This window comes from Ursus arctos, unplaced genomic scaffold (genome assembly GCF_023065955.2).
Source record: "Ursus arctos isolate Adak ecotype North America unplaced genomic scaffold, UrsArc2.0 scaffold_9, whole genome shotgun sequence".
NCBI classification, from domain to species: domain Eukaryota; kingdom Metazoa; phylum Chordata; class Mammalia; order Carnivora; family Ursidae; genus Ursus; species Ursus arctos.
The window spans coordinates 164,522-182,624 of record NW_026623111.1 but is presented as its reverse complement, the minus strand read 5'-3'; the positions used below and the strand labels follow the sequence as shown (position 1 = coordinate 182,624).

The following is an 18,103-nucleotide window of genomic DNA, read 5'->3' as shown; positions in this document are numbered from 1 at the left end:
TGGCGCAGAGACTTCCATCCTGGCTACTGGAGGAGGGTCCAACTTCTTAACTGGTGCCTTTCCCTCCTGGCGCTTCAATGACTACCGTCCTTGGGGCTGGGACTGACCCCGAGCGCCCCGCCCGCACGCCTGGCACCACCTCCAAGGGCGGTCCCGCCCCGGCCCCGAATTGCTCAACCCGGCCGCGGAAGCAGCGGGCGATGGCCGGAGCGGAGGGGGACCCGCTGGTGGCCGACACGACCTCGGCCCTGGGAGCGCTGCTGGGCTACCGCGCCTACGCGCGCCGCTGGGTCTTCTTGCTTGTCCTCAGCCTGCTCAACTTCTCCAACGCCACGGTACGGGGGTCTGGGGGCTGCCTCTCGGCGGGGGCGGGGCTGGGACCCAGTCCGAGTCATCGCGCTCCTCGCACCTTCCCGTGTCCCCGTGCGCCCAGGGGGCTCGGTCTGTAAGGACCCTGACCGGACAGTGGCACCGCCGGGAGTGGGGGAGGCAGCGACCTCAGCGGGTGCGGGGGCACGGACCGGAGGCCCTTCTCCTGGCTGCACAGGGAGAAAAGGGGCTGTTCTCGCGGTGGCGGAGCCTCGTTCCTGTGACCGATAGCAGTTCCCGCGTCAGGACGACGTGGGAGTCACTGTCACAGCTGGAAAGGGGTCTGCCCGTAGCCCCACTCCCTTCTGGAAGACCCAACACCGGGCAACAGCCCTCAGGATCTGGCTCTGGCCCTCCCTCTTCCCACCCCACTCCCACAAGGCAGGGCAGGGCCCAGCCGCCTTTGCTTACCTGTGCCCTGGACGCCCTCACTGATCTCTGACTCAGTATGGAGGCCCCTCACAGGCGGGCTTCCTTATCTGCACGCCAGTCTCTCTGTAACTCCCCAGCTGGGGTCTCCAGTGACTGGTTACCTGTTCTAGAATGGTTCCCACGGCTGGCAGGGACTCAGCCCCTGAGACCAGTTGATCAACCACTGAGAACAGGATCTACCAGTTACTGGGGCCCAGCTCCCCAACCTGCTTCTCCCCAACTCACCCCTGCGCACCCGGTTGTTCTGCCCAGGGGCTTGGGCCCCTCTTTCCCCAGCCCACCACATACAGCGGGCTCGGTGGGGTGAACTTTTTGCTGCCCCCCAGCCCCTTGCCCCTTGGGCAGACAGGGCTTGGAGCCAGCCTTCCCATACCTGACCCTCACATGGCCACCTGTTCATGGGGTCAGGCTGCAGTGCTGTCCCACACTAGGCTCCGTTGGGCCACCCTGCATGTCACTTCCCTGGTGCTGCCGCCTTTGCGTCCTACGTGTGCCTGAAGGAACCTGCCCATGACTGCTCAGCTTGCCACCGGACCCCAGGCACTGGTCAGGCAGCACTGGCCACCAGGTCATCATGTAATGGCTGCGGGGTCCACAGCTCGGGAGGCTGTGAGTGGCCCAGGGACCACCCGGAACTGCAGACCCATGAGCAGGGATGGGCAGCAGGTGTGGACATTCTGGACAGACACTGCCTCAGGGAGGGTTTGAGCAGCAACTGCTCTTGGATGTTACTCCAAACTGATAAGGGCGCTTTTCCTCCTTCCCTTGCTGGACTGGGGATGGAAAGCCAGCCCTGTGCTGGGACGTGGCACCCATGGCGTGGGCTGGTCTGCTGTGACTCTGGAAACCTCTTTTTTCTGTGGGACTCCGCACTGTGGCTTGTCCACCAGGTCCCTGGCTGGCTGGCTAGGAAGCCAGAATTGGATTTTGGTGCAGTGGTCTAAGGACACAAAGCAGGGGTCTCCTTCAGCCCCTAAAACTGCTTTGATGAGTCTGAGAGTGGATGGGTATCATAAGTGGCCTCTAGACCTTCCTTGGCACTGAGGCTGCGCCCTGCTGCGCTCCCCTTTGGTCCACAAGTTATTACGGAGCGAACGAGATTCTCACCAGGAATTGTGATCCCTGCTCTGCTCACCGCAGTGAGCACTGACCTGATCAGGCTTACCCCAGCCATCCACTTGTGTACCTCGTCTGCAGCTGGGTGACCATAAGTAGGTCCCAGGTTCTGAGAGGGCACTGTCGGAGGCAGGTGGAACAGTGCTGGGAGTGAGGTCTGGGTGGCCCCAAAGTGGTGTGAGGAGAGCCCCGTGATCTGGGCAGGAGCTGGCATGTGGGGCAGCTATCAGCACGCTCAAAGGGAGGGGAGGGGTACGTGGCAGGGCTGGGAATTCTTGTGCACTGGGGACACACTGCTGTCACCATTTTGCCTGGCACAGTTTAGACCTGTCTCTGCTCCGCTGGCCACAAACCTGGGGAGGAGCGAGGGATGGGCTTGGCTCAGCAGGGTGGCTTTGGAGAACAGATACCATGCTTTCTCTGCTGGATCAGGCTGGGCAGGAAGCAGCTGGACCTGCATGGGGTCTCTTTCTGCGCCTGGAAGATCTGTCCTCTGTTTTGCCCCTTAAAAAAAAAAAAAAAAAAAAAGGAAGGAAAGGCAGCTGTTGCTCAAGTTCTGTGTCATGTGAGTCTCTGCAGTCCGTCTGCTGGGTCAGCACGTCTGGATCCCACCCGCCTCTCCACAGAGGGTCGGTCTGCGGCTAGCTCCTGCATGCCTGGGTCTCGCAGAGTTGCAGTGGTTGTGAACTTCGAGTTGTGGTACCCTTGTCTTTGGTCCATCCCTGGCCTGCTTCCCCGTCTCTCTCCTGCAATAAGCCTTGGAGAGCCCCTCCTCTCACTCATCCTTCGGGGGGAGACGGTGTGGCACCTCCAGGAAGTCTTCCCAGCTGATCGACTCAAACGTACTGCTTGCTGAAGGGTTTTGGGGTTGAGAGTCCCAGGGCTTGACTACACGTAAGGCTGGGAAATGTCACCTGTCAGGCTGTCAGGGAGGATTTTACCTCCCAAACACTTGGGTCTCCTGTAGGACAGGTGGGCTGGCCTTGGGCAGGGCCAGCGCACAATCCAGGTGTTTCCACCTGGGACTCAATCACTGAGTTTCTAGACAAGCTGGAGATACCTTTTGGGCCGCTTTCTGTCCTCCCTCCCCGCCATGGAAACATCCCTTCCCCTATCCCTTCAATGGCTGCAGGCCCACCCTGCTTCCTACCCTTACCTACCTGGGTGTTCACCACAGACACTGAGTGTCCCCCAGACGTGCTCCTCTGCCCAGCCATCGGGCAGTCTGTGCATCTGTGCGACTGGGGTGGCAGGGCCACCGGCTCCCTTCATCAGGACCCCCTTTTCTACCCTCCAAGGCCCCAGTGCCATCCAGCACCTGGTCTAGACCCCTGATGCCCACTCACCACGTGGAGCTTCCCTTCCCCCTGCAGTCATGCCTCTCACAGACAGCCCTCTGGGCCTTCTGCTTAGAGGGTCAGTCTTGGGGCTCACGGTCCTGCAGGCTCTGGCCAGTTCTTCAGCCTCTTCCTCCCCCCACCCCGGACCATGTCTGCAGGACGGTCCATCCCAGGCACACTGTCTGACCCCCCACCTGGTGCACTCCCTTGGAGGGGACCAGGCGAAGACCCTGGCCCTTGTGGGACTGCTACACACTGTCTCCCTCAGGCTGGCTGGCCAAGCCTGGGGCAGCAGGTGGCTGTGGTGTCTGTGGTACCTGCCCCCTGGACTGACACCATTGTGTATCCGCAGCTGTGGCTCAGCTTCGCGCCCGTGGCCGACACGATTGCCCACCGCTTCCTCCTCTCCACCAAGCAGATCAACTGGCTTTCACTGATCTACCTTGTGGCGTCCATTCCGTCCGGCGTGGTGGCCATCTGGGTTCTGGACTCTGTTGGGCTTCGCTGGGCAGTGAGTCCCCAAGCCAGGGCTGTCTCTTAGATGGGGCAGCGTCCTTGAGTGAGGGCTCAAGAGCCATTGCTTCCTCCCCAGGGATCTCCAGGCAGAGCTGTTCGGGTGGCAGGGCAGAGGTCAGGGTGCTGGCGGGGGGGGAAATCTGGTCTGGCCAGGCAGTAATCTGACCCCATCCCTGCAGACCATCGTGTGCGCATGGCTGAACTTTGCTGGGAGTGTGTTCAGAACCCTGCCCTTCCTGTTCCTCGAGATCCAGGACCCATTTGCCTTCCTCATGGGTGGGCAGACCCTCTGTGCCTTGGCACAGACCCTGGTCATCTTCTCTCCAGCCAAACTGGCTGCCTTGTGGTTCCCAGAGCACCAGCGAGCCACAGCCAACATGATCGGCACTATGTGTGAGTGGCAGGGGTGAGGCTGATGGTCTTCTGTGGCTTAGTGAGCGGGTCCTGGCACCTCTGCACTGCCAGCTCTCAGAGGGCAAAGGGCTCTGGCTGTGGGCTGGGGACCAAGCCTGGCCATGGCTGAGCAGACACATGTCTCCATCTGTCCACCCAGCAAACCCCTTGGGCATCCTGGTGGCCAACCTGCTGTCACCTGCCCTAGTGAAGAAGGAGAAGGACATCCCCATGATGGTGAGGGAGCTCATGAGGTACATGCACACATGTGTGTGCATTTGTGGGGTGCGTCTGTATGCATGGTGGGCTTGCATGTGCACGTGTGTGTGTGTGTGTGGTGCGTCTGTATGCATGGTGGGCTTGCATGTGCACACGTGTGGGGGGGTGCGTCTGTATGCATGGTGGGCTTGCATGTGCACATGTGTGTGTGGGGGGGTGCATCTGTATGCATGGTGGGCTTGCATGTGCACACGTGTGTGGGGGGGTGCGTCTGTATGCATGGTGGGCTTGCATGTGCACACGTGTGGGGGGGTGCGTCTGTATGCATGGTGGGCTTGCATGTGCACACGTGTGTGGGGGTGGTGCATCTGTATGCTTGCATGTGCACACGTGTGTGGGGGTGGTGCGTCTGTATGCATGGTGGGCTTGCATGTGCACATGTGTGTGTGGGGGGGTGCATCTGTATGCATGGTGGGCTTGCATGTGCACACGTGTGTGGGGGTGGTGCGTCTGTATGCATGGTGGGCTTGCATGTGCACACGTGTGTGGGGGGTGCGTCTGTATGCATGGTGGGCTTGCATGTGCACACGTGTGGGGGGGTGCGTCTGTATGCATGGTGGGCTTGCATGTGCACATGTGTGTGTGGGGGGGTGCATCTGTATGCTTGCATGTGCACACGTGTGTGGGGGTGGTGCGTCTGTATGCTTGCATGTGCACACGTGTGTGTTCATGTGGTCTGTGCATGTACAAGTGTGTCCACGCCTGTCTGTGAGTGTGCACCTGCCCCTCCCTATGACCACACCGGCAAGTGCACTTGGTGCACACAGGATTTTTCCACATGCCTGAGGTGGACGTGAAGTTGAGGGGTAGGGGCTGCAGCCAGAGGCCAGTGTGTCTGTTGAGCAAGGGAAGGGTGGACGGAAGGGTCAACCCAGGTGGCAGGCGGTTGGCATTGGAGCAATGGAAACCCTAGGAGTGTCTAAGGCGAGAGTGATTTGACCTGGTCCAGAGACTCAGGGAGCCAAGATGTGGTTGCAGTGTCCGGGTAGGGAGCTGGGATTTTGGTTGGGTTGGGGAACGGGGGCAGGCTCAGTCCGGGTTTGGAGGGGCAGGGGGTTCCAGCTCTGCAGCTGGGTACATGTTGGGGTCATGCATGAAGGCAGGCAGGAAGGTTCAGTTGGCAGTTGGACGGATGAGTCTGGGGCTCTGGGAGAGGGTCGGGCTAAGGGTGTCACTGTGGGAGTCATCTTTGGGTAATATTTTGAAAGCCAGTGTTCTAGAGGAAGCAAAGCAAAGCCGGCCGAGGGTCTCACCTTTGTCTGTGTAGGGATGGCAGATGGGGGTGGCTGGCAAGGGAGGCAGTGTGCCCAGAACAGTGGGTGTGAAGCCCTCACGTACATGTGTGTGTTTGCGCACACTCACACGCACTCATGTCTGCCCTCTCCCCAGCTGGGTATCTATATCATCCCTGCCGGCCTCGCCTGTCTCCTGGCCACTGCCTGCCTCTGGGAGAGTGTGCCTCCCAGCCCACCCTCTGCAGGGGCGGCCCACTCCACCTCAGAGAAGTTCCTGGATGGGCTGAAGCTGGTTAGTGCTGTGGGATCCAGGGCTTGGTGACCCGGCACTGTGATCCGGTGCAGGGAGAAGGCTGAGGAGGGAAGGGGGTTGCACAGGCCCTGCTGGGGTAGCCCGAGTATCCCGCTGGCTCCTGTGCTGAACGGCGCCTTCTCCTCCAGCTCGTGCGGAACAGAGCCTATGTCACCCTGGCTGTGTGTTTCGGGGGCGGCATCGGCATCTTCTCCAGCTTCTCGGTCCTCCTGGAGCAGGTCCTTTGTGTGAAGGGCTACTCCAACGTGAGTGCTGGCCCACCCATCCCCCTTCTGTGCAAGGATGGGGTTTGGAGGTCATTACTGTTACCCTGAAGGCTGTCTGCCCCAAACACTGGGTTTCCATGCCTGGACAGGGTAACCTCCTCTTCTGGGTGGTATTGAGATGTTGTGTGTGAAACATTGTGTCAGGTGCCAAATGCAGTCTGATGGTGGGGAGGTGGCCCTGGGGAGGGGTGGTGGCGGTGCCCAAAGAGGTGCTGGGATTGTGTGCGGTGCTTTTCACTATCTTTCCCAATGCCCCACCCAGGATGGCCCCAACCCTGCGGGTCTCCAGGGAAGGGTCCTCTTCTGATATTTGGAGATTGGGAGGGCCTTGCTCTGCTCATAGCATCTCTGACCATGCCCTCTGTTGTCTGGCATCAGCCCTGGGTGTGGGATTCAGGCCTGGTATGTTTCCAGCTCATGAGGACACAGGCACCGAGGGCTGTCTGCAGCAACCAGGCCCTTTCCTTTAGCAATTGTTGAGTTCCTGGGGTGGGGTGCCACAGGAAAGAGGTACCTCCGGGGAGGATGTACCATCCCTCACTCATGGCTAACTGTGCCCCTGACCCTTCCATGTCACACTGCCATGGGCTTCTCGGTGATGGCATACGCCCTGAGGATGGGCTCCTTCTCCTGGGACCCTGGTATCACCATGCCCCAATGATGGAGTGCCGCTGACCTCCTGTCCTCCAGGAATTTGCAGGCCTTTGCGGGGCTCTCTTCATTGTGTTTGGAGTCCTGGGGGCACTGGTTCTCAGCCTGTATGTGGACCGGACCAAACACTTCACTGAAGCTGTCAAGATTGGCTTCTGTCTGACCTCCATGGTCTGCGTGGCCTTTGCCCTGGTGAGAGTCCCCTTGAGCCAAGACCACCCTACGGGGGTATGAGTGGGATGCTCTGGGGCAGGGCAGCTGACAAATGGGTCAAAGCAGAAATTCAGACCTTCTCAGGCTTAGGCACTGCCCACTGGGGTGGTTCCCTGACCCTGGGCACTGCCCTTGTCCCTGCTCCCTGCTCAGCTGAGAGAGGGTGCTGGTGTTCAGGGCTGTGGACTCTGACTGCCGCCCCTGTCCCTGTGTGGCTCACTGCCCCCCAGGTGTCTCAGCTGCAAGGACAGACCTTGGCGCTGGCCGCCATCTGCTCACTGCTGGGGCTCTTCGGCTTCTCGGTGGCACCCATTGCCATGGAGCTGGCGGTTGAGTGCTCCTTCCCTGTGGGGGAGGGTGCAGCTGCAGGCCTGGTCATCGTGCTGGGGTGAGTGTCTGTCCCTCCACCACTTCCCTGGGGACCCCAGAGACCTTGTCCTCACGCCACCCCAGTCTACACAGGGGGTAACCTGCCTGCTCTGGCAGAGGCCACCGTGTTCTGAGCTGTGTGCAGTCCTGGGCTGGCTGCTGTGCTCCACACTGCCCTCAGAATGACCCATGGCACTGTGAGTACTGAGCAGTGCCCAGGGCAGGGCTGAAGGCCTTGTGGCTATCTAGGCAGGCCGAGGGCGTGCTTGTCATGGTACTGCTGACTGCCCTGACCGTGCGTCGTGCGGAGCCGTCCATCTCCACCTGCCAGGATGGTCAGGGCCCATTGGACTGGAAGGGTGAGTGCCCCCGCCTGCAGAGAGCCCCCAAGAGCACAAGCGAGGAGGTCAGTGCCTGCCCCCCCCCCAGCCCAGGAACCTCCCCTCCATGGGCCCCTTTCTTGGCACCTTTCACTCTCCTTTGCATGGCAGGGCACCCACGGGGCGGTGGGGCTGGGGTCGTAGGGCAACAAGGCTGACCTTTCCCCTCCAAGGCTCACTATGGTCGGAGCAGCCCTGAGGCCCTGGTGAAAGCCCAACGTTTAAACCCCATGTAAGTCGTAAAATGAGATCAGGGAAAGAGACAGGCAAAGAGAGACAGGGGTGAGGGTGGCCACGTCAGGAGACCCTGTCCTGGTGACCTTGGAGCTCACCACACCTGGGTCTGTGAACTGCCCTCAGGGCCTGTTGGGGGCTGGGACAGGTCTTTTTCCAGGTCACTCTCTGGTCATGGTGAGTGGGGTCATCCGGGGCTCTGCCAGCTCTGTGGCTACTCTGGGTTGGGGGGCGGGAAGCTCTGGCTGCTTGGGCGAGCCTCAGAACAGAGCCGGGCTGTGTCTCCCCAGTGTCCATGCTGCTGATGGCTGGCCTGTGCACCCTCTTCAGCTGCTTCCTGGTGTTCTTCTTCCATACCCGGTACCGGCGCCTACAGGCTGAGGCCGGCGTGAGCCACTCCATCCAGGAGGACGTGTCCCCGGCCCCTGCAGATCACGTGCCCCACCCGGGACCCACCCCCTGAAGCTCCGCTTGGGCACACCCCCATGACCTCCAGCATGGACTGCAGGAAGCGCAGGCACAACTCATTCCTGGAGCCGTTCTCCTGGCCCTGCCTGCTTGTCTGGGGGAGCCCTGAGCCACTGGAGCCCCCAGGCCTTACGGAGAAGTCACGGGGGACCCTGCAGAGTTCTGGAAGTCCGAGGAGCAGTCGGTGCATCAAGAAGTGGTCAGGGTGAAGGGGAGGCCAGGAGGGGTAGGCTCTCATCACAGGGTGACAGCATCCAGCAGATGCCAGAGGGAGTTGGAGCCCTTGGCACACCCAGAGCGCAGCAGGATGGCCTAGGGGAGACCCCATGGCTACAGCAACAACTGCTGGCGCTGTGTGGACAAGCAGCCACTGGCCAGGCAGGTGCCCCAGTGGCCAGGCCAGACCCAGGGTGGCTGGTGCAGGAGCCCTGGCATGAGGGACAAGGTCTGAGGGGGAGCTGGATGGATTGGGAGTCCTGAGGGCCCCCAGCATGATTGAGTCTGAGTGGACAGTTGTGAGAAACGCCTTCCTTGAGGGGTCCCAACCCATAGCTTTTCTCAACCTCTGCTGACCACTGAGTGACCTGACTCCCAGCACGAGTGCTAGGACGGGAGGTGGGGTCAGGCTGGGCTGGGAGGGGGAAGCAGAGGGAGGGCCCTACAGGCAGATTATCCCCTTGCAAATCCTCCCATTCCAGGAAGATGCTCCCACTGCCACCAGACCCTTCCCCTCCAGACTCTCCCAGTTCCAAGCGAACACTTCTACCCCCAGTGGACCCTCCCCCAAACTCTCCGCCAAGGCATTCACTTCCCCCACCCCCAGGCAGAAGTTCCCCACCTGCAGACCCTCCCACCCACGGGTGGACAGCTCCCCTTCTCCCTCTGCAGACACTGGCAGGCAGGTTTGTGGGGTCATGTTTATTGAACTGGCTGCAGCCCAGGTGGGGATGGGGGAGATGCCCCTCACTCTTCCTTCTCCTCCCCGTGGGTGAGCACGTAGCTCAGTGCCTTATAGTCCAGGTTGCCTGCAGCATCAATGGTGGCAAACTGGAACATCTGGTTAACCTGCAGGCCGGTATGGTTGGGGAGTCAGGACCAGGGAGGAGGGGAAGGGGCAAAATGATCTGGCAAATTACAGGCGCTGAACTCCAGCCAGCTCCAGTGCTGTTTTTGCTTGTGGGTGTGGGGGAAGGGAGATGGGGGGGCACACTGCAGAGCCAGGGGTGGGGCCGGGGTATCCTGCCCACCCCCCGGAGCCCAGAGGGCTATCCTTCAGCTTCACCAAGGGGCATGGGGGAAGCAAGGGGGGTGAGGGCAGAGTGGGCCAAACCTCTTCAGCAGTCATCTTGTCTGCCTGGGACATCAACAGCCGCCTGATGCTGAGGGCCACGAGGGAGGAGGCAAATTAGGTTGCACTGAAGGAAGGGATTGGCATGGGAAGTACTGGAGGGGTGGCCCCAGGGAAGCCCAATGACTTGGGTCAGTTCACACCATTGGCTCTTCCACAGTGGGATACCCCAAGGCGGGGATCTGCTCACCCTTCAATCCCACCCACTCACAGCACAGGTGCCTCTCAGAAGTGTGGCTAAAGGATGCGTCCTGGGCACCAGAGAGGGGTCATCAGACCCCTGACCCACACGCTCAGGGGCCACCACCCCTTGGGGGGGCTCCATCTGCGGGGAGGAGACTGTGGGGGATTAGAGGCAAGTGCCTGGTACACCAAATATTCCTAGTCCTAGTGTGTGGCTGAGGTAGCCCCCCAAAGGGCTTAACGACTCAGTGATGGTCCAAGTGGTGGTGACCAGCTGGGTTACTGGGTGCCCAGCCCTGTGTGGGCAAGACTGGTTTTGCCCTCAGTTACTCTGAGGGACTTAGGACCTTGGGGCAGGCAGCCCAAGGCCTGGAGACTGGGGTGGGGTGAGGGGAGGTGGGCATGGCATCCCTCAGGGGAGATGCCTAGGTGCTCGTAGGCACACTCACTAGTCCTTGTTGATGCTGCCTTTGCCATCGGGATCCAGCATCTTGAAGGCATTTAGGATGGTCTCCTCAGCATCCGTACCTGCCCACAAAAGGCCTTGATCCGTGGGCTGTTTAGGGCTCCAGTCCTGCTCTGGGCCATCCCAGGGCTTGGCCTGAATGACCCTCCAGCCCCTGAGCACCTGGGAGACCCTGCAGCTCCCACTCTGAGGGGACTACTCTGGGAGTCCCCAGAACCCTGCCCAGGCCCAAAGGTGGAGTGAGTGCTCAATCAGTGGACAGACTACACCACTAGGCAGACAGGAGGAAGGGTGAGCTCACATGCCCCCTGGGTGTGTGACCCACAGATGTGGGTACCAGAATGTCACGTCCTAGGACTTCTCAACAAATCGGAAAATCTGGATTTTTATGTGAAGGTCTGGATTTCTAAGTGTTCGGAGCTAACAAAACACCCAGTGCCTTGGCAGACTGGCCCGAGGGCTGCCCCTGGCCAGGGAGGAGCCTGGACCCGTGGTGCTCACCTCCCCTTGGCTCTCACCTGTCAGCTTCGCCCCAAACATGTTCAGGAACATGGTGAAGTTGATGGGCCCTGAGGCCTCCTTGAGCATGGCGTCCAGCTCATCATCCTTGATGTTGGTTTTGCCTGTCACCGACACAAGACAGGAGCAGGAATGTTACACATCCCTGGCTGTCCTGTTGGTGTGTCCGCTGTCCCCACTGGTTGCCCACCTCCATCATTCAAAGTTGGGGAAGCCAGAAGGAGGGAGGTGAGCCAATGGGGGGACTCTTGGCCCAGGTCTGCATGTCAGTGGAACCCCAAACCCTGAGACCTGGAGAGCTGGGCAGCTGAGGAGGAGGAAGCGGCCATGCATGGAGTCCAGGAAGACCTGTGATCTGCTTACCTGGGTGTAAGGGGGCCCAGAGGAAAGAAACCTACCTATTCTCCCTTAGGATTGCCTCAGGCTGAGAACATGCCCTCAGATAGGAAGTTGAGAGAGAAAGGGCCAGCCTTGGGCTCTTCAGAGGAGCTGAGCCGGCCCTCACAACCTCTCCTAGGTCTGTTTCTGGGCTTCCTTACCATGCTTGGAGGAAGGAGGACAAGCCTCCCCATGCAGTGGTGTCCCTCTGGGGTGTTATCCCCTCCCTGAAGCTTTGGTCCCAACCTCCCCATCCAGGATGCCCATTCTTGGGCTGTGCCACCCACCCTGTGATGCCCTGATCAAACCAGAGGGATTTCTCCCCTAGGGGAGGCTCAGCCTACCTCCTTGCAGCCCATGGGATATGGGATGTCAGGTCAGGCTTTAAGGCCCAGGTACAGAGCAAGGCTCTCCAGGGCTGGAAGACATTGCGGGGTGGGTTGTGGCAGAGTTCTGTCTCACGGCACCTACCCAGTGAGGCATAGGTGTCCTTCAGGTCCTCCTTGTCAATGAAGCCATCTCGGTTCTGATCCATTAGTGTGAATGCCTGAAACCGAGGCCAGGGTCACTGGGTTGCCAGGCTGGCCACACCATGTTAGGACAGGCGTCCACTCTCACTGGCTTTCGAGTGAGGTTCACAGAGGGTCTTTTGGTGACCTGCATTATGACTCAGAGGGGACCCCTTGGGTAAGAGTTACTGGGTGGAGGGTTCTGGAACAAAAGCAAAGCCTCACCTCCTTGAACTCCTGGATCTGGGTCTGCTCAAAGTTGGAGAAGACGTTGGATGATGCCCTCTGGGCCCGTAGGCCGCCCCCCTCCTTCTTCTTAGTCTTCCTGCTGGCCTAGTGTGAGAACACCAAGGCTGAGGGGTCTCCAGGCTGGTGTTTCGGAAGACAACATAGAGGACAGGTGGACCCCAAGCCTGGGTCCCTGGGCTGGGGCGGCCCCGACAAGGCCCTGACAGCACTGTGCCCAGGGCTCGTTCTGAGCTTTGCCCTGCTTCGTGTGCCATCCAGCCAGGAGCCAGCTGGGCCTGAATGTCCAAGGAACAAATGGACTGTGCAGGCGGCCAGCAAGTGGGTGGCCTGTTCTAGGGATCCCTCCAGTGTGAAGGCCAGGACCCTCCATCTTCCAGCCCCAGAAGTCACTGATGCAGCCATGGGGCACAGATCTTCCCCACCCAACACCTTTACACATGTGAACAAACTTGTGTGCACACACACTCCCACGAAACACACTCATGTAGGTGACACATGTGGACACACGGTGCACAAGCACATGGACACTCACGTTCCTGCCCCAGTGGCCTGCTGGCCACACTCACCATGCCTGGGTCTGCCTGATGCGATGGTCTGTGCCCTCCCTGCCCGGGTCGCCCGTCTTAAGCTCCTACCCAGTCCCCCAGGACAGCTCGGAATCCGGCTGCCACTCCCTACAAGGACAGGCCCGGGGCCACCCTGGGGACTGGACAACTGCAGAGTGAGCTTTGGCACCTGGCGGGTGACTCAGATACCCCCAGCTTGCCCTGCTCAGCAGGGCCCCCAGCTTCCCAGGCACCTCACTGAGAAGCCGTAGTTCTGCTTCCTGTGCGTCTCCAGGGTCACCTGCATGAAGACCGGGGTGGCCGACAGAGCCAGAGGAAGGGGTACCTCTCCTAGATTTGTAGTCACTGTGAGTGGCTGTGGGGGCTGGTGACCAAGCATGCTCTGAGCATGTGTGTGCCCTCAGCTCTCTGCTTCAGTGGCAGAAAAGTCACAGGGCCCATGTATCCCCATGGCAGGGAGCCCCTTGCCTGGCACAGAGTGGGGATAACGTTTCTGGGATGGAGGGCCATCCAGATGGGCTGGGCCCTGGGCCACCACTCAGCCAGGTTTCCCCACTACATGATGGCCAGCAGGTAGAGTCTGGGGAGGGGACCTGGCCTAGGTGCCTGTGGGGTGGTGCCAGAGATTAGAGTCACCACAGAGCCAGGGGCTGGGTGCCCTAGTCCTGGGTGGCATGGAGTGTGGGTTAGGTGCAGGCAAGGGCAGGGGTCTGGAGGCTGAGAAGGAGGAGAAGGCCTGGGGGTAGGATGAAGTGGGCAGTTAGGACTGCAGTTTCACACCTGGAGAACCAGCCCTCAGAGCCCCTTTTTTCTGCACCTGGGGGGGAGGCATCAGCAGCAGGTGTCCCCTAAGGCACATCTGGGAACCACATCACATGGGAGTGCCATCCTGGCAGGGGTCCTGCCCCCAGGGGCACAGCCCTTCAGTCACATGACACCTCTGAGGTGCTGCCACATGTGGTCCCAGGGGCAGCCCCCCGTTTGCCTGCACTGAGTATGGGACAACAGACACCCTGAGGAAGCTGGGGAGGCATGACCCACTGGGGGGACCTAGGGGCTCCCTGGGGCTCAGCTTGGAGGACTCCCAGAGGGAGAACATGTGAGTGACATGGGAGACCTGGGCTGGCTGCACTCCCAGTTGGGCAGGGTCTGACTGTGATGCTTGGAGAGACCCTAGCAGGGCTGTAGGACTGGGACCACCACACTGAGAAGCGAAGGCAGGAGAAATGCAGGCTCTGTGCTCTGAAGGCCCCTGATATGGGGAAGGCCAGAGGACACCGGCAGAGCCCCTGGGGAGGTTTCCTGGGCTGGCAGCACTAAAGATAGCCACAGAGCCTGGCTCCTGGGGGACTATCAGGATTCAACGTGGACAGCTGGCCCCGACAGGTGCAGAGGCGTCAGTAGGCAGTCCCACTGTCCCGAGCCAGGTGGGAACCCCCTCAGCCCTCAGGAAGGGCCCAGGGCCAAAGTAAGTCTCCCTCAGCTTCAGGGGTCTCCCCATGTGTATATGGGCATGTGTGCCCGTGTGTCCCCTACTGGCCCCCCACCCCACCCCACTGGAAGCTACTGCTGGGTGGTCCCCTACCAGCACCCTGGCCTTACCTTCAGCCCAAGACACACTTATTTTTGATTCTGGAAGCAGGAGTTGCTGAGGAGTCTTGTTTATTTTAATATCCAGGGAAGGGAAAACATATTTGTCACCCAAGGTCATCTGCCTAGATGCTCAAGGGCAAGAATGGGGGTGGGGTGGGGGTGGGGGGGTGTGCACTCAGCATTGCCACATGGCACGTCGGTCGAAGAGGTTTATTTTGTGCCTTGTGGGGTCAAGGTGTACTTACAACTTCTTCAGGGAGCAATGAGGGGGCTTGGGAAGGACTCCCCCAACCCCAGGCCTGGCAGAGGCACTAGTGGAAGGCATCAGGCGGGGTTCCTCGGAGAGCTCAGAGAAGGGCCTGGTGGCCCTATAGGATGGGCCTCTCTGTTCCCACCACGGTTTCTCAGCTGGAAGCCTACAGCCAGGACTCCAGAGCAAGCTGCAGAGCAAGCAGGCTCTGCCCAGGACCCTGCAGGCCACTGAAAGGGCCTCCCCTCCATGCAGATTTACTGAGCAACTGCTTTGGGCCCTGCAGTTTTCATCTCTGCATTCCATTCTCTTTAGATTTATAGTTAAGTTCTCTTTGGAAACAGGAGGGTTTGGAAGACTAGGGAAAAGTGGGCTCCCCTCTGGCATACCAGGGGCCCTAGTGAGCCCCAAGCTCTGGTTCTCAGGGAGCTTCTTTCTGGAGCAGCGCAGGGCCCAGGGGATGAGTAATCCTCCTGCCAGACCCCCCCCCCCCCCAACACACACCTGGTTGCTTTGGGAACCACTCGTCAGCACAGCCAGCACAGCTGGGAAGCTGTCTGGCCACCACTGCTCCATCTTTGGGTAAACCCTCTGCACACTTGCGGCTGACCTGGTCATGTCTTCTCCAGGGCTAACCACAGACCTGGGGGAGACCAGTAGCTACTCTGAGTGGGACGGAGTAACTGGCAGGTGTGGCCTCCTACCCTGGCCCATCGTGAGTAGCATAAGTGAGAGAATGAGGGCCCATCTGGGGGCTCAGTGGTCCCCAGGGCAGGGGTCAGGGAGCAGGCTCTATCGGGTGCTCTTCCCAGGAAGAGCCCAGACCCCTGTGCTGGAGAGGCTCCTGCAGTCAGGACGCTCTGCTCTGCTGGGAGACTGGGACTGGGGGCGGGGGTAGCCGTAATGGGCAACGAGGCAGCGCCGTCCCAGGAAGGGATCCTGAGGCCACCATGATCAGCCTGGCCTGAGTCCAGAGGGGTTGGCCACAGCCCCCGCTCCCCCCTTCAACTGGGCCTGCACTCAGGTCACACTTAGTCCCTGGACCCCGGATTCCCAGCGCCAAACCTCGAACCCCTTTCCAGACCATGGGCCCGTCCTGGGCGGTCTTCGCGGCTGACCTGGGGTGGCCATGGGCCTGGACCTGGCTGGAGGACGCACTCCAGCCGCGGGGCGGGAGTGGGGGCTCCCTCCCCAACTCACCGGCCCTGACTGGAGAGCCCAGGCACTGCGGGAAGATAGAGAGCCATCTATTTACACGTCGTGAGCCTGACTTACATTTTTCAAATAGTTGGACCTATAACGGGTGGGCTCCATTGGTGCTCAGCCTGGCCTGACAACGTCAGTGGCTGCGGGAAACACAGGAAACATGGGGGTAGGCCGGGGTTCCACACCCCAGGCAAAACCTGCCCGCACCGCCCAGCCCACACCTGAGGCGCCCGCAATTGCGCATGCGCAGCTGGTCGCCAACCGCGCGCCTGGTGTGGTCCCCGCCCCGAGAGGGCGCACGCTGTTCCACCTCCGTCCACCAGGGGACGCAGTCTTGCTCCTGTTCGCCGCCGACGGCGCATGCGTTCGCCCTTGTGCGCTTTTACGACTCCGTAGCTTTCCGGGCCCTTGCAGCGTCCTGCTCCGGTTGTGCTTCCGGCGCGAAGGTGACGGACAAGATGGTGCCGCCGGTGCAGGTCTCCCCGCTCATCAAGGTGAACCTGGCTTTGCGGCCGTCGCCGGGTGCTCGGCTCCGCGTGCGCGACCCCAGGGTGCCCGAGACCTGCGCCCTCGCGGGTGCGACCCCCCCCCCCACACACCCTGCGCTCCCGAAACTTCTGCCCTGCGCCCCCGACCCCGCGGGCTGGGAATCCCTTCCCGGGACCCCCGCCCTGTGCGCCCTCGACCCCGCGGGCTGGGGACCCTGGCCCCGCCTCTAACCGTCTTCTCCCCGCAGCTCGGCCGCTACTCCGCCCTGTTCCTCGGCATGGCGTACGGAGCCAAGCGCTACAGTGAGTGACCGCGGGTGGCCGCGCCGCTGTCTTGGCCGCGGCAGGGAAAGCGCTGGGGCCTCTCACAGCCAGGGGTACTCCCCAGAGCCGTCTGCCAAACCCCCGCACGGGCAAGAAAGGGGGCAGGGTTGGGAGGCGCCAGCCCCAGAATCCCCAGCGACCTTGACCCCTGAGCACGGCCCCGGCAGGTGGGCAGATGTGTAGGTTGCTTTGGGATTAGCCCAGGTGGTCAGGACCCAAAGTGGATTCTGATGCTGGGCACCCCCGGGGAGCTGGAAGACGGCTAGTTCTTGTTGAAAACTGGGGTGCCAAGCGGGTGTTGGAGGAATGCTGCGGTCAGACGCCAGCAGCCGCTGGTGGCCCAGAGAGATGGCTGCGGGCCGGCAGCTGCCCTCGGGGTTGGGCTCTCTGCTGAGTGGGGAAAGTCAGGCCTTGACTCATGTGGAAGGAAGGGAGTGGAAAGCACATGCGCCAGGCATCCAGGGTGCACTAAATTCCTTTGATGCGGCGTTTTGGTGAAGACACTGAAGTACTCCCCCATCTTCCCCCTTTCCCTACACAGGTTACCTGAAACCCCGGGCAGAAGAGGAGAGGAGGATAGCCGCTGAGGAGAAAAAGAAGCAGGATGAACGGAAACGGATTGAGAGAGAACTGGCAGAAGGTACTGGAGTTAGTGCGTCTTACAGCTTTGTCCTCTGCCCAGACTTTAGAAAAGAGGTGATGCTTCAGGTGGCCCCCCAGTGCAGGGTAGGGGCTGCCTCCTTTCTTCCAGCACTGGCCAGTGGGTCCTCTGGGGGAGGGAGCTGAGGTTGCTGGGGGACACGGTGACACCTTGCCTCGGGCGAGGCCCAGGTCCCTAGGCCTTGGAGGGTAGTTGTCTGGGAATGTGCCACCCTCAGAGAGGCCCACAGGACCGGAACCAGGCCCGCATCTCCCACTGACTGCTGTGGCGGGCTCTGGAGTTGAAGCAGAGCGTGGTCGGGCTCTCCACGGTAGCTAGATCCTGGGTGTTCAGCCCTGAATGTGTGAAGTGGTCCTTTTGGATTGCCTGGGCGTGTAATAACACGAGTGTTCTCCTTTGAACTTTCAGCCCAGGACGACAGCATACTAAAGTGAGCCCGCCTTTCTCTGGAACGGTGTGGATGAATAAAGCTTTCTGTGTTGTCTGATGGTGTCCTGTACTGTCTCCAGTTGTCCGATTTCCGGACTCAAGCTTAGCAGTTGTGCTCTATCCTCCAGTTATGTGGGGTGGGGATGGGGAGTGGGTTTCAGAACTGATGACCCATCACAGACCCAGGATGCAGTGCACAAACGGGCAGGGAACACAGAAATTCCGTCCCCTGTTCTCTGGGGTACCCGACCAGGGGAGCCCCAAAGGGAGCGGTTTTTACCAGACACACCCAGCTTGGGTACTGTGGGTGGCGCTCGGTCTTCACTGAGCTGGGACCCTTGAATGGGCAGTACAAATGCT

General features: G+C 60.7%; 3 protein-coding genes across 6 annotated transcripts; 2 read left to right on the top strand and 1 right to left on the bottom strand.

Annotated features, from left to right (window-relative positions):
• Positions 1-172: 172 nt before the first annotated feature.
• SLC49A3 (solute carrier family 49 member 3) lies at positions 173-9,725 on the top strand. Of its 4 annotated transcripts, XM_026485999.4 has the most exons (11): positions 187-335; positions 548-650; positions 3,610-3,768; positions 3,953-4,166; positions 4,327-4,420; positions 5,835-5,972; positions 6,122-6,238; positions 6,950-7,102; positions 7,354-7,511; positions 7,742-7,851; positions 8,397-9,725. In XM_026485999.4, exons 1-11 carry the CDS (start codon positions 201-203, stop codon positions 8,567-8,569), a joined length of 1,554 nt encoding a protein of 517 aa, XP_026341784.3. In that variant the 5' UTR covers positions 187-200; the 3' UTR covers positions 8,570-9,725. The 4 variants fall into 4 exon arrangements, with proteins under 4 accessions (XP_026341786.2, XP_044235326.2, XP_026341784.3 ...); XM_026486001.4 differs by lacking the exon at positions 548-650 and having other exon boundaries at positions 173-335; positions 4,327-4,403; XM_044379389.3 differs by having other exon boundaries at positions 7,742-9,725.
• On the bottom strand, positions 9,538-15,988 carry MYL5 (myosin light chain 5). The gene is made up of 7 exons (XM_044379392.2): positions 15,911-15,988; positions 12,203-12,310; positions 11,940-12,015; positions 11,090-11,194; positions 10,555-10,633; positions 9,905-9,953; positions 9,538-9,639 (listed from the first exon to the last, which is right to left on the bottom strand). The coding sequence occupies exons 1-7, from the start codon at positions 15,947-15,949 to the stop codon at positions 9,538-9,540; spliced, it is 558 nt and encodes a 185-aa protein (XP_044235327.1). The 5' UTR covers positions 15,950-15,988.
• Positions 14,381-17,798, top strand: ATP5ME (ATP synthase membrane subunit e). Its single transcript, XM_026486007.3, has 4 exons — positions 14,381-16,335; positions 16,578-16,632; positions 17,195-17,293; positions 17,723-17,798. The coding sequence occupies exons 1-4, from the start codon at positions 16,084-16,086 to the stop codon at positions 17,746-17,748; spliced, it is 432 nt and encodes a 143-aa protein (XP_026341792.2). The 5' UTR covers positions 14,381-16,083; the 3' UTR covers positions 17,749-17,798.
• Positions 17,799-18,103: the final 305 nt, after the last annotated feature.

What these genes read in the sequence shown, in the direction of transcription:
- SLC49A3 (XM_044379389.3), top strand. Translation starts at nt 201, where the DNA reads ATGGCCGGAGCGGAGGGGGACCCGCTGGTGGCCGACACGACCTCGGCC. An exon ending in GTGTGAAGGGCTACTCCAAC is followed by an intron (nt 6,239 to 6,949) that starts GTGAGTGCTGGC and finishes CCTGTCCTCCAG; the next exon opens with GAATTTGCAGGCCTTTGCGG. An exon ending in GGCCTGGTCATCGTGCTGGG is followed by an intron (nt 7,512 to 7,741) that starts GTGAGTGTCTGT and finishes GTGGCTATCTAG; the next exon opens with GCAGGCCGAGGGCGTGCTTG.
- MYL5 (XM_044379392.2), bottom strand. Translation starts at nt 15,949, where the DNA reads ATGGAGCCCACCCGTTATAGGTCCAACTATTTGAAAAAT. An exon ending in GTTTGGGGCGAAGCTGACAG is followed by an intron (nt 10,634 to 11,089) that starts GTGAGAGCCAAG and finishes TTTTGTGGGCAG; the next exon opens with GTACGGATGCTGAGGAGACC. An exon ending in ACAAGATGACTGCTGAAGAG is followed by an intron (nt 9,640 to 9,904) that starts GTTTGGCCCACT and finishes ACCGGCCTGCAG; the next exon opens with GTTAACCAGATGTTCCAGTT.
- ATP5ME (XM_026486007.3), top strand. Translation starts at nt 16,084, where the DNA reads ATGCGCAGCTGGTCGCCAACCGCGCGCCTGGTGTGGTCCCCGCCCCGA. An exon ending in GTACGGAGCCAAGCGCTACA is followed by an intron (nt 16,633 to 17,194) that starts GTGAGTGACCGC and finishes TTCCCTACACAG; the next exon opens with GTTACCTGAAACCCCGGGCA. An exon ending in TGAGAGAGAACTGGCAGAAG is followed by an intron (nt 17,294 to 17,722) that starts GTACTGGAGTTA and finishes TTGAACTTTCAG; the next exon opens with CCCAGGACGACAGCATACTA.